At 38.0% G+C, this 14,580-nt stretch overlaps 1 protein-coding gene across 6 annotated transcripts in view; it reads right to left on the reverse strand.

The window, feature by feature from the left end:
* Nucleotides 1-14,580, reverse strand: part of LOC127440017 (NAD-dependent malic enzyme, mitochondrial-like) — a 714,514-nt gene that overhangs the window by 683,883 nt on the left and 16,051 nt on the right. For 4 of the 6 annotated variants that reach the window (XR_007897053.1, XR_007897054.1, XR_007897055.1 and 1 more), the window contains exons 7-15: nt 13,945-14,158; nt 13,698-13,795; nt 13,428-13,541; nt 12,067-12,178; nt 11,742-11,884; nt 10,520-10,622; nt 9,429-9,499; nt 4,517-4,615; nt 1,508-4,356 (exon numbers count right to left, since the gene is read on the reverse strand). Coding sequence is in view for 1 of the 6 variants with exons in the window: in XM_051696383.1 (XP_051552343.1) it covers nt 4,195-4,356; nt 4,517-4,615; nt 9,429-9,499; nt 10,520-10,622; nt 11,742-11,884; nt 12,067-12,178; nt 13,428-13,541; nt 13,698-13,795; nt 13,945-14,158 (1,116 nt within the window). In the remaining 5 variants the exon portion in view is untranslated. Of the gene's footprint in view, nt 1-616; nt 4,357-4,516; nt 4,616-9,428; nt 9,500-10,519; nt 10,623-11,741; nt 11,885-12,066; nt 12,179-13,427; nt 13,542-13,697; nt 13,796-13,944; nt 14,159-14,580 lie in introns of those variants that run through there. The other 2 variants (XR_007897051.1, XM_051696383.1) reach the window with 2 other exon arrangements.

Raw genomic sequence — 14,580 nt, forward strand, 5'->3', positions numbered from 1 at the left:
CTGACGGCCTATCACGTAAAGGTTGTTATGGCTCATGAAACTCACCTGTGATTGGCTGGATGGTCGCACAATCAGCCCAAAGTAACAAAACGCAAATAATACTGTATACAAATCCACCATTTGGACTCGGTATGGGTTTAGCTTGGAAAAGTGCGGGGACAAAAATCGCCTTTTTAAAGAGTGTGGGAGATGTGTCCCCCACGTCCCCCGAGGCTGCTACACCCTTGGATAGGAGAAAGCAATCCGAAGTTATTGCATATAGAACAATGGTTCACAAGGTGGACTTTTATTTATCAACGTGTCCAAATAACCTCTCTAAACCATAATTCATGTGTTTTATTGAACATAAAAACAGAATAACTGAAAACTATTAATGCAAAAGTCTAAAAAAATAAAATAAATACTTAAAATTATATCAACTTCGTCCCGTAAGACCCACTTTACCAACTTATTCCATCACTCCAAAAATGTGCTTTGAGCGCCCTCTATGTATGTGCGCTGTGGTTCTATTTTTGACCCCACACTGAACACGTGACACATGGATTGTCCAAATATGGAATCTGACACTCTCTAGAGATTCAATGATAGTGATCTGATACATCTATGACGTGAATGATCGTGTTAAAATAGTTTAATCAGAATGAGCTTTATTGCCAAGTACACTTACACATACAAGGAATTTGTCTTGGTGACAGGAGCTTCCAGTGTACAACAATACAAAAACAGTAGCAAGACATAGATAATAATAAAAAATAAAAAATAATTATACACATACGTTTCAGCCACAACTGCCAGAAGAATTGTTCGGGATACAAAGAAAAACCCACAGGTAACCTCAGGAGAAATACAGGCTGCTCTGGAAAAAGACGGTGTGGTTGTTTCAAGGAGCACAATACTTGTTGACCCCTCTCCAAACATAGCGGTTATGGTTGTGACCATAAAGCTCTATTTTGGCGTGTCAAGGTGTTGTCGGGCATATTGTAACCGGGCTTTTTTGTGACATTGGCGCAGTAAAGGCTTCTTTCTGGCAACTCGACCATACAGCTCATTTTTGTTCAAGTATCGTCGTATTGTGCTCCTTAAAACAACCACACAGTCTTTTTCCAGAGCAGCCTGTATTTCTCCTGAGGTTACCTGTGGGTTTTTCTTTGTATCCCGAACAATTCTTCTGGCAGTTGTGGCTGAAATCTTTCTTGGTCTACCTGACCTTGGCTTGGTATCAAGAGATCCCAGAATTTTCCACTTCTTAATAAGTGATTGAACAGTACTGACTGGCATTTTCAAGGCTTTGGATATCTTTTTATACCTTTTCCATCTTTATAAAGTTCCTTTACCTTGTTACGCAGGTCTTTTGACAGTTCTTTTCTGCTCCCCATGGCTCAGTATCTAGCCTGCTCAGTGCATCCACATGAGAGCTAACAAACTCATTGACTATGTATACACAGACACTAATTGCAATTTAAAAAGCCACAGGTGTGGGAAATTAAACTTTAATTGCCATTTAAACCTGTGTGTGTCACCTTGTGTGTCTGTAACAAGGCCAAACATTCAAGGGTGTGTAAACTTTTGATCAGGGCCATTTGGGTGATTTCTGTTATCATTATGATTTAAAAAGGAGCCAAACAACTATGTGATAATAAATGGCTTCATATGATCACTATCCTTAAATAAAAGACCGTTTTTTTGCATGATCAGTCATATTTTCAAAATCAATGTCAAAATTTCACAATTTCTGCCAGGGTATGCAAACTTTTGAGCACAACTGTATTTAAATTACTGACTGGATTGTGCAAAAATAGACATTAAAACATGGTTATTTAATGTATAAACCCATTTTTATTGATTTTTCAGGAAAAACAAAATATTGTGATTTCTCGTCATCGTGATATAAAAAGATTCATATCATGAAATAAGATTTTGGTCATATCGCCCACCCCTGGAAGAAACAATTTGTTTTATATTGTTATTTCTCTTAAATAGTTATATACAAAAATAAATGACAAAGTCACAACGTTTGGTTCAAGTACCAAAAACTATGTGGTATTTATAATGTATTCTTTACCTGTCCTGGGTCAAAAATGACCCTAAGACAATAAGAGGGAAATTTAAATCATGATAATTCATTCATCTAAAAAACTTGATTCTGTGGTGATATTTGGCTACTGAACACAGAATGGCATGTAAAATATGTAACACACTATATGATGTGTGACGACTTATGAAAAGATCTCTATAAGGGTGCTTTCACACTGGCAGTTTAGTCCGAAACAGAGCACGGTTCGCGGTACCAAACCCGAGACTACCTGTAGGAGGTGGTCTGAGTTCGGCACAGATCGCATGAGTGAGAAAGCAACCTGTCCTCGGGACCGCACTTGTTCAGGAGGCAAAATTACTTTTGCATGCGTTTTTTGCCAATTTAAGCATGATGACATCATCAGTTGCACAAAAACAAACACACACACGTGCATCTTGATTGGCAGGGAAACCTTTCGGGACACAGAATAGGTGAGGTGCCTTTTATATATGTGATTGAGCGTGCAACCAGCTGTGTCCTCAAAAAAGATTGTTTGAGAGCATCAGATATAGTCTCCTTCCCCTGGAAATTTACAACTGCTGAATTACAGCATGTGAAGCACAGAGGCGCAAGTGTCGTTCACTCTGGTGTGCATAATGACACAAAATTAATAACAAACACACAAATATAGTGACCCACATTGTGTTTTCCATCATTTGCACGCTTGTGATGACGCAAGTTGATGACGTAAAAGAACCAGGGTTCGACAGAATCATACACAAGTCTGAAACCAGACCAACGCTGGGGGGGGCGCCGGGAACAATCGTGCTTGGATTCGGACCGCAGCAAACGTGCCCAGTGTGAAAACCACCTAAGCGGGCACTTTCCATGGTACTTCAGCTTTGACTAGCTATCACTAAACAGCTTTATAGAATACTGAGTTCTGCTGTCAAATATGTTTTGGATATTGACCGCTAAATTGTATAATTGGCCGGTATTGCAGGCTACTGATTTCCTACATAGCTGTGCTAGTTTCATGTATTTCACATGGCCCTGCGCTCTCTTCTCGCATAATATTTTCACCTCAAATCAATATTTATTGTCCTTTTATTTATTGATTTTGTAAGTTGCTGCATAATAATAAGAAAGTACAGACAGCCTGTCATTATCACAAAATAAACTTGACACAAAATGACCCTGTCAGGGTTTATTTCACAATAATTACTGGCTGACAGTACAATAGTGTAAAGTGTCAACTAGAAATGGACTTCAGCTGTTATACAGAGTGTTACAAGACATGATCTGGTATAAGTGTGTAAATATTTGATTCTGGTCAGTGCTCTAAAACCATTACAGATCAGTCACGACCACAGAGACCGAGATATATGACATAATGTAATATCAACATGATTCTGTGTAATATAACCTTCTGTCTCCTGTGCTTTTTCTTTGCTCCCTGTAGCTCCTCCTCTACTAAAGGGATGGATCTTTAAGAGACTGAATGACAGTGACAGATACAACAGGAAACAAACAGAAACACAATGAGTATATGGAGTGTCACTTCATTATAGATAACATTACATTGTGAGCAGCATATAAAAACTGAGAGGAGTGACAAGGCACACTATTAAACAAAACACAAGACAACTGGCTGTAATAAGCAATAAGGCTGAATCACAGGAAAACATGCCCGGGTCACATTTCACCCCAAAATCTAAAGAAACAATAAGACATTATATTTTGCTTAAAGAAAATAAAGCCTATTTTTAGAATCTTTCAATTGTGGCATTATTTTCATGTCAGTAAGCACATTTCTGTCCAAAAACAAAACATACTGTAACACAATGAGCATAAATTAAAGGCAGTGCAACAAATACTGCCATAATGAGAGAATATGGGGAGGGGCTTAAATGTTATGCAAATAATGTCACTATAAAAACAGGTCTTCATTTTCGTATTTTGGATTGAAATGTGACCCGGACATGTTGTAGTTGAGATTCACCTGTAAACTAAGATTACACAATTTAAATAAGGGTGAGAAATACGAATAAATACTAGAATAGACAGAAGCGGCAGGGAAACATGGAGTGCCTAAATCTGTAGCATCAAAACTCCCTTCAGAGTTCCTTCTTTTTGTTCTGTTTCTCTCTTGTCTTGTTTGCATGTTCTCATGTGTTCGTCTAGTCCACTATGGGGCTGTGAGATACTCCGGGCCAGTTGTACATGTCGGGAAGGAACAAATCGTAGTTGGTGTTCCACACAGTTGATCGAACGTAAGCTTCCTTATCCACAGGCTCTGGGTATCTGAATGCCATTCCGTTTGAATATACATACTGCACCACCTGAGCACAAAAACACAGTTTACAAAGCAGACATAAGCAGTATAGATCAACTAGATTTCTGCATGTCCGTGCAAAACTCTACGCCACAATTGCAACACAAATGTTAATTAAGCTGTTTGAATATAAACTTTACACACACATGCACACACATATATCTCACCTTGACAGCCATCTGTAAAGACACCTCTCTGATGTTGGAAAGGGGGGGATACAGTCGGCCCTGACTCAGATCCTCATCTGTAAGCTGATCTGCAAGTGTCTAAAACACAAACACACCATTTTTGCCAAAGCAACATTAAACAAGTCTGTTCAGAAGGTTTGTTTGTTTGATGTGAGGAGTTTTTGTCCATTCAATGCAAGTGAATGGTGACCAAATTTTCAAGTTCCAAAAAGCACATAAAGGCAGCATAAAAGTAATCCATATGACTCCAGTTGTATAATCCATGTCTTCTGGAGAGATATGATAGGTGTGGGTGAGAACAGACCAAAATAAAACTTGCCATTGCAGTCTCTTGGCACGATTATGATTTGAAGTCCTAGTGCTTGACGCATGCGCAGAGCACTTGATGTCAAGATTAAGGAGTTATATTATGGACCGTTCTCACACAAAATCAATTGGATCGCTTCAGAAGACATGGATAAAACCACTGAGTGTTATGCATGACTTTTACACTGCCTTTGTGATTTTTGGAGCTTCAGAATTTTTGTCACCATTCACTTGCATTGTATTAACAAACAGACATCATATCTCCATTAAAATATCTTCATTTGTGTTCTCTGGAAGAAAGAAAGTCATACGAGTTCGAGACGACATAAGGGTGAGTAAATGATGAGAGAATTATCAAGTTTGGGTGAACTACTCTTTTAGGGGTCATGACATGCCTTTTTTATTATTTCAATATGTTCTTTAAGGTTCACTTATAATATTAATAAAGGTTATTGCACAAAAACACAGATATATTTGTAAAACCTGATCATTTTCCATCCTCATTCTGACCCTTTGACGCTCTGTTTTGGTGCTGCTTCTCCTTTAAGACTTGATAGTAAACACCCACTGTTCTGATTGGCTCTCTGCTCTTGAATGACCTACATCTCACTGCTCACCTCTACTGGGTGGAGCTACAGAAGTGATAAGGTAAAGTAGGTATTGATGTGTTGATGTGGAGGCTGTCAGATGCAAATGTCTACCACAGTGCGACATCACAATTTGGAGGAAGTAGAGAACGAGTCGTTTTGGCAGCTTGGTTTCAACAAATGCTATAAACAAACGCAGATAATGGTACAATGACCACTTATATGTCAAATCAATTTTCAAGATCAAGGAAAATTTGATTCCTCATGTCATGACCTTTAACAAGTTACAATATAAAATGTTGACACTTTGTATAGATAGACCATCCAGGATTAATATCTAAATAATACAGATTTATTTGAGAAAGTGTCGTATCAGCATTTTCTATAAACATGCAATATTATTAAACATATTAATGGTAATAAATTAATGGTGTTTCTAGTTCATAAGTGTATTTATTGAAATTGTAGCTAAAAAGAATAGGCAATGCATCCATGGAAACTGGATACCTTCATATGCCTTTTGAGGTATTAAAGGTGCTATATGTAATATTTTTACTGTACTAAATCATCAAATTATCATGATATGTCATTAGAGAATTAGTAAACATGCTAAGTTGAAATACTGGCTTCTCCGATAACAATGCTGCAGCCAGTATATTCTACTTTGAAGTTTCCATTCCGGGCCGGAATTTCTGTTTATGTTCTGGCCTGTGTGATCCCGCCCACTGCCCACTCACCAATAGTATTTCGACACCGCCGGGTTGCCAGTTTTGAACAAGTTTGCAGGCAAACAACACTGCGTGCTGCAGCCATGGAAGCCAGCAAACAAACTGGATCAGAGATAACAGATTCTACCCGACCTAAAAAGCCTTGCCATCCGTCTAAAAACCACCATGACCAGAGGTGTAGTAAAACAAGGATAAATAATGGAGATGCCTTTGGAAGATGGAGACAGCTTAAAGCCCAGAAATCCTTTCAAACGGATGCTGAGTTGGCTAATTTGAGTGTCAACATTTTGGCAACCCGCATGAGCTTCGAATCTGGGGCTAGGGCAGACAACTCTCCAATATTTTGAATTTGGACTGCAGTGCCCATTTCAAACGCTTGTTGTCATTCTTACATATAGCACCTTTAAGGTTAGTTATTAATTGATTTTTTAAAAATCTATTCCATTTTTAATTTGAATGAAAATCAACTATATTAATTCCTGAAAACTTAAGATACGCACACTGTAATATTTCTTTTAATTTATTTTTTTTACATTTTAACGGAAAAAGAATGTAAAGACGATACAGTAAAAAAATTAATTGGTTACTATGTAAGGTGAAAAAATTTATATAACAAGACAATACTTGTCATTTTAATGAAAATCAACTATAATAACTCCTGAAAAATGACATACGCACACTGTAAAAAACATTTTTAATTTTAATGGAAAAAGAATGTAAAGATGCCACAGTAAAAAATAAATAAAAAATATTGCTTACTATGTACGGTGAAAAATGGTATTTTATTTAACAAGACAATACTTGTAATTTTACGGTAAATTATTGTTAAAATTGTGGTGAAAAACAATAATTGGCCGTTTTCAAATGTCCCTGTGTGACCCATCGCATTTGATTATATTCTATTGAAATACTTATGTTTTTTCTTATATTTGATATCAGTTAGTTACATTGTAGTGTTTTATGCTACACATACCTGTAATACAGTTTAGTTAATACTTCTTGCACTATTTTAGTGTCACGTGTGTTATCCTAATGTATTTAAGTGACACTATGCCAGTGTCTATCCATATTTACTGACCATTGATCCTGGACGGGTCACTCTTGATGAAATGTGGCCTTTTGTTTTACCACCTGTGTTACTATTGAGGTTAACAGTACATCTAAAAGTGCAAAGCAGGTTTGTATTGTTCCAGTAGGTTGGTATATTAACAATATCATATCATTTAAAATACAGGCACAAATATGACATCCCGACATGCCTGAAACATGGGTCACTGTATGTTGAATTTCTGGCAACAGCTGTCAGTTTTATATTTATTTTTTTTTTTTTTTACAGTGTAGTACATAGTGTTAAAATATACAATATTTTGTACTGTACGGCATCATTTTCCCTCTTGAATGCTATAGGAATAGTCCAGTACAACTAATAAAATTTGTATCTATTGCCAGCTCAACCAGTGTTAATTGTTACACAGTTCTTTGTTTTAGTCTTTTCACAAAAATTTCCTTTAAAATTAGTGAATATTTCATCAGGTCATATTCATTCATTTTAGTCCGTTTTATTCTGACTAAAATAGCAAATAAATATGCTATATTCTAGTCAATGAAAATAATATCTTATAGTTGATGATATAATGTGCAAAATGGCAAGGACGTGTGTCTGTAACTGTAACAGACCAGACTTTAATCAAATATTCAAACATTAAGAAAAAATGTACACACATTTTCTTAATTTAAAATTGTATCAAACACATAAAAGATAGGCTATATACAAAATACTGTACAACTACCCTTGTTGTGAAAACCTGAGCTTCTGAAATAACAGCAAATAATGAATATACTGAAGTATTAGCAACTCTTTAGAAGTTAGTATACTGTATTCTGAATTCTTGATGCTTTAGAGACTGTTATTAATTTTCTCTGTTTAGCCAGTTTAACATATTGCATTGCATGTAGCATGTTTTTTTTTTTTTTTACAAAAACAGCGTATTTAGAATTCAAGTTAAGCATATTATGACTAGCATGTAACTTAGTTCAAGTTCACCAGTTCATTCGCTTCATTGTCTGTACAGATGTAAGTTATAATATTACATATATGTTGTGGATAAAGTGTTTAATCTCATGTACTGTAAAAATAGGATGTGTTTGATTGAGGTAATTAACCTGTTTTAAAGCGGTTAATTTCACTGGTGTTCAACTCACGCAGCTCATGCGGGAAAATCCCCAACACACTGAATTATTGGATTAGATGAATCCATATCTAATATCTTCTTCTATAACAGATATTTCTCTAGATGTTCCTTCTTCTGCTATATCTTGAACTGTTCATTTCTTGCAGTATTATTTTTTTTCTCATCATATTTTCATCAACAGTAAAAGACAATAAAATTGTTTAGTTATCATCGTGGTGTCTTTTTCATGTCATATTCGTTATCATAAAAACCCTTCGTCAACAAACGTTTTCGTCATTGATTTCGTTGACGGAGATTAACACTGAGCACAACACAATGTAATATATCATAAATACCAATTAAAAAGCTAAACAGTTTGACAACAATCAGGTTTGTACGGCAGACCACACAAATGATATAAGGTATAATATAATCAACTAGGCAAAGTCTTAAGGGGGGTCGCACACTGGACGCGTCTGGCGGACGACGACATGGCGCATTCTAAAATTAGAAACAACTGTTTTCAATGAAGGTACGCACACCACTGCCGTCACTTGCCATCTGTCGGCGGCGCCCAGCTACGACTTCGGAGGCTGCTCAAATTTCTGCCACGCCACGGAGCGCAACTCGCAACTCGCTCAGGTGGCTCAGCGGTTAAGGCTCTGGGTTACTGATCAGAAGGTCAGGGGTTCAAGCCCCAGTACTGCCAAGATGCCACTGTTGGGCCCTTGAGCAAGGCCCTTGACCTAGTCTGCTCCAGGGGTGCCGTAACATGGCTGACCCTGCACTCTGACCCCAGCTTAGCTGGGATATGTGAAAAAAAAAAAAAAAGAATTTCACTGTATATGTGCAAATGTATAATGTGTGATAAATAAATTAAATTAATTTAAATTATAAATTATTTACTTTAGCATTCTTCATTCTTGAACAAGGTAAAAACCTTGGTAACTTTTGTGTGTACTGTCTGCAACCTGAACCACATCGGCGTGCCCATGTTTGATACCTGTGCCGTGATCTACGCGGCGTGGCACTTCTCGTCTGGTGTGTGACCGCCTTCACACTTGCACATATCAAATGGAGTTCAGGATTGTATATTTACCTTTGCTGCCTCAAGAAAGATCGTATCACTGATGTGTCTGACTCCACTGAGAATTACAGCCAGAGCAACACCTATAATCACAAACACAACTTGCAGGTCAACACAACATTACCTGTGCAGGCCAATTTTACATTAGATTTCATTATTTTTGAATATTAGCCATTTCAAAATCAATATAAGTCTATAGCTAACCATTGAAAACTTCTATAAATACATTGATCAGCCATAACATTAAAACCACTGACAGGTGAAGTGAATGACATTTATTATCTTGTTACAATGGCACCTGTCAAGGGGTGGGAGCAAGTGAACAGTCAGTTCTTGAATTTCATGTGTTGGAAGCTGATCTGAGTGACTTTGACAAGGGCCAATTGTGATGACTAGACGACTGGGTCAGAGCATCTCCAAAACGGCAGGTCTTGTGGGGTGTTCCCGGTATGCAGTGGTTAGTACCTACCAAAATTGGGCCAAGGAAGGACAACCGGTGAACCGGCGACAAGGTCATGGGCACCCAAGGCTCATTGATCTGCGTGGGGAGCGAAGGCTAGCCCATCTGGACCAATCACACAGAAGAGCTACTGTAGCACAAATTGCTGAAAAACTTAATGCTGACCATGATAGAAAGGTGTCAGAACACAAAGTGTATTGCAGCTTGCTGCGTATGGGGTTGCGTAGCCACAGACCGGTTAGAGTGCCCATGCTGACCCCTGTCCACCGCCGAAAGCACCTACAATGGGCACGTGAGCGTCAGAACTGGACCATGGAGCAATGGAAGAAGGTGGCCTGATCTGATGAATCACGTTTTCTTTTAGATCATGTGGACGACCGGGTGCGTGTGCATCGTTTACCTGGGTAAGAGATGGCAGCAGGATGCACTATGGGAAGAAGGCAGGCCTGCAGAGTGGCCTATTTCAGCAGGATAATGCACCCTGCCACACTGCAAAAATTGTTCAGGAATGGTTTGTGGAGTCCATGCCTCGACGGGTCAGAGCTGTTTTGGCGGCACGAGGGGGACCTACATGATATTAGGCAGGTGGTTTTAATGTTGTGGCTGATCGGTGTATATACGACTATGAGTGTATTTGAATAACCTGGGAATATATAAGCATTGTTGCCCTGTCCAGGGGTCAGTATTCTGCCATCCTCCAATGACACGGGGGCAAATGGACTGCCACTGGCAAACAAGCACCGACCCTGCAGTCAAGGATTGAAACATATTCACATAAAGTGCGGTTACAGTTTGCGGTTATGAGTGAGTGTGGGACTATAGGTTTATTTTATCTGACCACACCTAAGAGAATGAATGCATTTATTACGGTAATACTGCATTTAAAGCAATAATACAGTATTAAGGCAACTAGATAGGTAAAGTTTGATGTTGGCATGACAAAGCCTTGTCTGGATGTTTAAATTATTTTTAGAAGTTTTAAGTTTGATGATTATACAGACATAATTTTATCCACTGTTTCGGAACAAATCAAGCAAGCTACAGGTCTGAAAATGGCCTAAATCACTCTATTGCAATAGTTTATGCTCACACAGTACTCATGTTGTTATTTTGGTGAGCTCCACGTGACAGGGAATCAGAGAGAGAGAGTTGCAGTAAGTATGTTTGTCACCACTCCACCATTTTTTACTATCATGTGTGTCATACCTCTGACTGAAAACAGCGAGATCTTAGCTAAACAGTCCACATGTGTGACACCCTCAGACAAAACTGAGTTCTCTGGAATCTGCTAGTGTGGCGCCAGTTTAAGACAAACAACCAGCTAGCTAACTAGATAATCACACAGACTGTCACATAGATAGATAAACCACATAAGTCAGACAAACCATCAGATAGATAGATAGATAGATAGATAGACAGACAGTTTGAGTTTTGGAGTTTGAATTAAAAAGCATTCCGTTGGCCTATTTGAACACTCTGTCAATGTAAGTCTATGGGATTTTTCAAATTTTTTATTATCTGCAGTGTGAAAACTGTAAGTCCAATCAGTCAAAAGCAGAGAATAACATGATTATTCCAAATGTCATGTAAATGCGTATTTCTTGCTTTGTGGGACTTTTTAAATAAGATGATTTTTGGAGTACTCAGCGTATTGGTGTGCATGTAAACAGGCTCAATATTTAAGGGGGGTTAATGAAAAGCTGTGGTACAATCACTGTAACACATGGCTTTGAGTGGCTTCTTGAGTGGCTTATTATTATTATATACAACATAAGGAAGTAAATATTGACAGAATTTTTATTTTTTGGCAACCTTCGGCATACCTTTAAAAGCATCTCACCTGTGTATTTTCAATAACATTTTACCTGTGTGAGGCTGTAAGCATCTTCAGCAGTGCACTCTGCTTTGGCGGTGGGGTTACTCAGCGCAAAGATGATTGGTCGTTCGTTCAAGCTGCCCATTGCTTTGATGACATCATGAGTGAAGAGCCGGCCAGCTCCTGCCACACCTGATGACATTGAGAAAAAAAAAGTTTTAACAGCAAAAACAGCCTGTTTTTTTTATCCTAAGGTTTAGAGAGAGGGCAAAAATGGTCATTAAAAACTAAATTATGAACAAAAGTATGTTTTTGGCATTTGACTAACATAAGTGGACTTCAGAGGCAGACACTGAGAGAGTAGCTTGTCTTACCAATGATCGCAGTGGGTTTAATGACATTGACAGCATCTAAGAAGCTTTTTACGTCCCCTGGATCAGCATGGACAAAAGCCTCCTGATTACTGTCTGTCTCATAAGCTCTGCCCTAGAAAACACACAAACACACACACTGGATTATTAGAAGACTGTAACTGTGAGTCTCGAGCATGTGAGAAAATACTGAGTTGGTAAATGTTACACATTTTCAATTCCTGTTTAAAGTTTAGAGAGGAAATTGGGCATGTATGCTCAGACTGTCAATCAGCTGAGCTCACCATAAATCTTCCGACTGCAGAACACAAACACACAAACTTAAAGGGATAGATCCCCCAAAAATGAAAATTCTGTCATCATTTTCTCACCCTCATGTGGCTCCAACCCTTTCTTCTTTCTTCTGCAGAACAAAAACTTATTTGTCCATTCTATAAAACTCATTGGGTTCTAAAACAACATTGGACTCCACTGACTTTCATTGTATGAAAAAAAAAAAAAAAAAAACGATACATTTTTCAAAATATCTTCTTTTGTGTTCCACAGAAGAAAGAAAGTAATGCAGGTTTGGAGCTGCATGAGGGTGAGGGAATGAGGACAGAATTTTCATTTTTGGGTTAACTATTCCTTTGATGGCAGCCTTTTGACATCCAATTTATTTTAGCGAATCAGTTTGTCACTCTTACGCCATCTCAAACTCAAACTTTCTGCTGAGGAACACAAACAAAGATTTTTGTCTTTACAATGTAAGTCAACGGGGTCTAAAACTTCCAAGCTCCATAAAGGTAATCCATAAGACGCTTGTAGTATAATCCATGTCTTCTGAAGTAATACAATCTGGTTTGGGTAAGAAAAAGACCAAAATGTAACTCTAAAATGTTAAGAGTTGTCAAAATGTTAAATGCTTCCTGTGTGAATTCACGAGAGGAGCTCGTTCTGTACATGATCTCTGCAAGGAACCAGCTGTGGAAAAGCTTCTCTCATGAATGCACCAAGGAGACTTTACATGTCAAGATTTATAGAGAAAAAGGAATTACATTTTGGTCTGTTTCTCAACCAAAACCGATCGTGTAGCTTCAGAAGACATGGATTAAGCCACTGAATTACCTTAATGCTGCCTTTATGTCCTTTTCGGAGCTTGAAAATTTTGGACACCCATTGACTTACATTGTATGGACAACATACATCATATTTCCTTTAAACAATCTTTGTGTTCAGCAGAAGAAAGAAAGTCATACGAGACTGAGATTGCATAAGGTTGAGTAAGTGATGAGAGAATTAATATTCGTTTAAGTCACACTTTTGTGGAATGTGATTTATTAGACGATAAATTATCAAATCAAGTGGCATACTCATACTCTCACCTTTACTAGCAGACCGTATTTGTCAAACATCCAGATCTTCTTTCTGGCATCTGCCTGAGACACCCCTGCCTCCATCATCGCCATGACAATCAGGTTAGCAATCCCAAGAGCTGCCTAAAAAAGATGATGAAAATTGTTTAAAGCCTTAAATACACTGCCTACACTGAAGTGTAATCCCATTTCAAATCACACAGATTAATCGCTGAGTTTGTGTTGGATGATTGAGACTTTGAATTTGTGCGTTTTGTGTGTGTATATGTGTGTGTTTACCTCTCCAGCTCCCAGAAACAAAACTTTATGTTCAGTTACTGGCTTCCCCACCACACGCTGAGCTGCCAGTAGACCTGCCAGAGCTACAGATGCAGTGCCTGCAGACACACAAACACATCAGAGGTCTAAACACACAGATCGACACTTGTTGATGCAGAATTTACAAACACACAAAAGCTGTTCGAGCAATGCAAGTCAATGGGAGAAAGACAGAATGCAGTCTTATGATTGCAGTACTGTAACACACCCTGGATATCATCGTTGAAGGTGCAGTACTTCTCACGGTATTTCTTCAAGAAGCGGAAGGCGTTGTGATTTCCAAAGTCCTCAAACTGGATAAGTGTATCCTGTCCATATTTATCCACCACAGCATCCATAAACTCATCTATGAGGTCATCATATCGCTGAGAGCGGTCCCGCCGCTGATACAGACCCATGTAGAACGGATCTCTTAGTAACGTCTGCAGAAACACACAAGAATAAACACGCATATACAAAATAGGTCTTTCAATAAACCAATTGTTTCTAAAGGAAACATAAAGCATTTAATATTTACACTGTACAAATCCTACATTGGTTTTATACAGGGTAAAATCTACTCTTCAGCAACTCAATAGATCTCAACAGTAGGTTTTGGGGGTAAAAATACCATTCAAAATCTCCATTGAGAAACCAATTTGTACTAATAACCCATCAACCTTTTAAAAGTAATATTCAGGATTCAATACAAGTTAAGCTTAATCAACAACAATCGTGGCATAATACTGATTACCACAAGAAATTATTTTGACTCGTCCCTTATTTTCTTTAAAAAAAGCAAACTTGTTTTATTTGAGCTGTAAATTTGTTTTTAGGGGGGTTTTTTTACGGTGTTACGTAGTCA

This window comes from Myxocyprinus asiaticus, chromosome 4 (assembly GCF_019703515.2).
Source record: "Myxocyprinus asiaticus isolate MX2 ecotype Aquarium Trade chromosome 4, UBuf_Myxa_2, whole genome shotgun sequence".
Classification (NCBI taxonomy): domain Eukaryota; kingdom Metazoa; phylum Chordata; class Actinopteri; order Cypriniformes; family Catostomidae; genus Myxocyprinus; species Myxocyprinus asiaticus.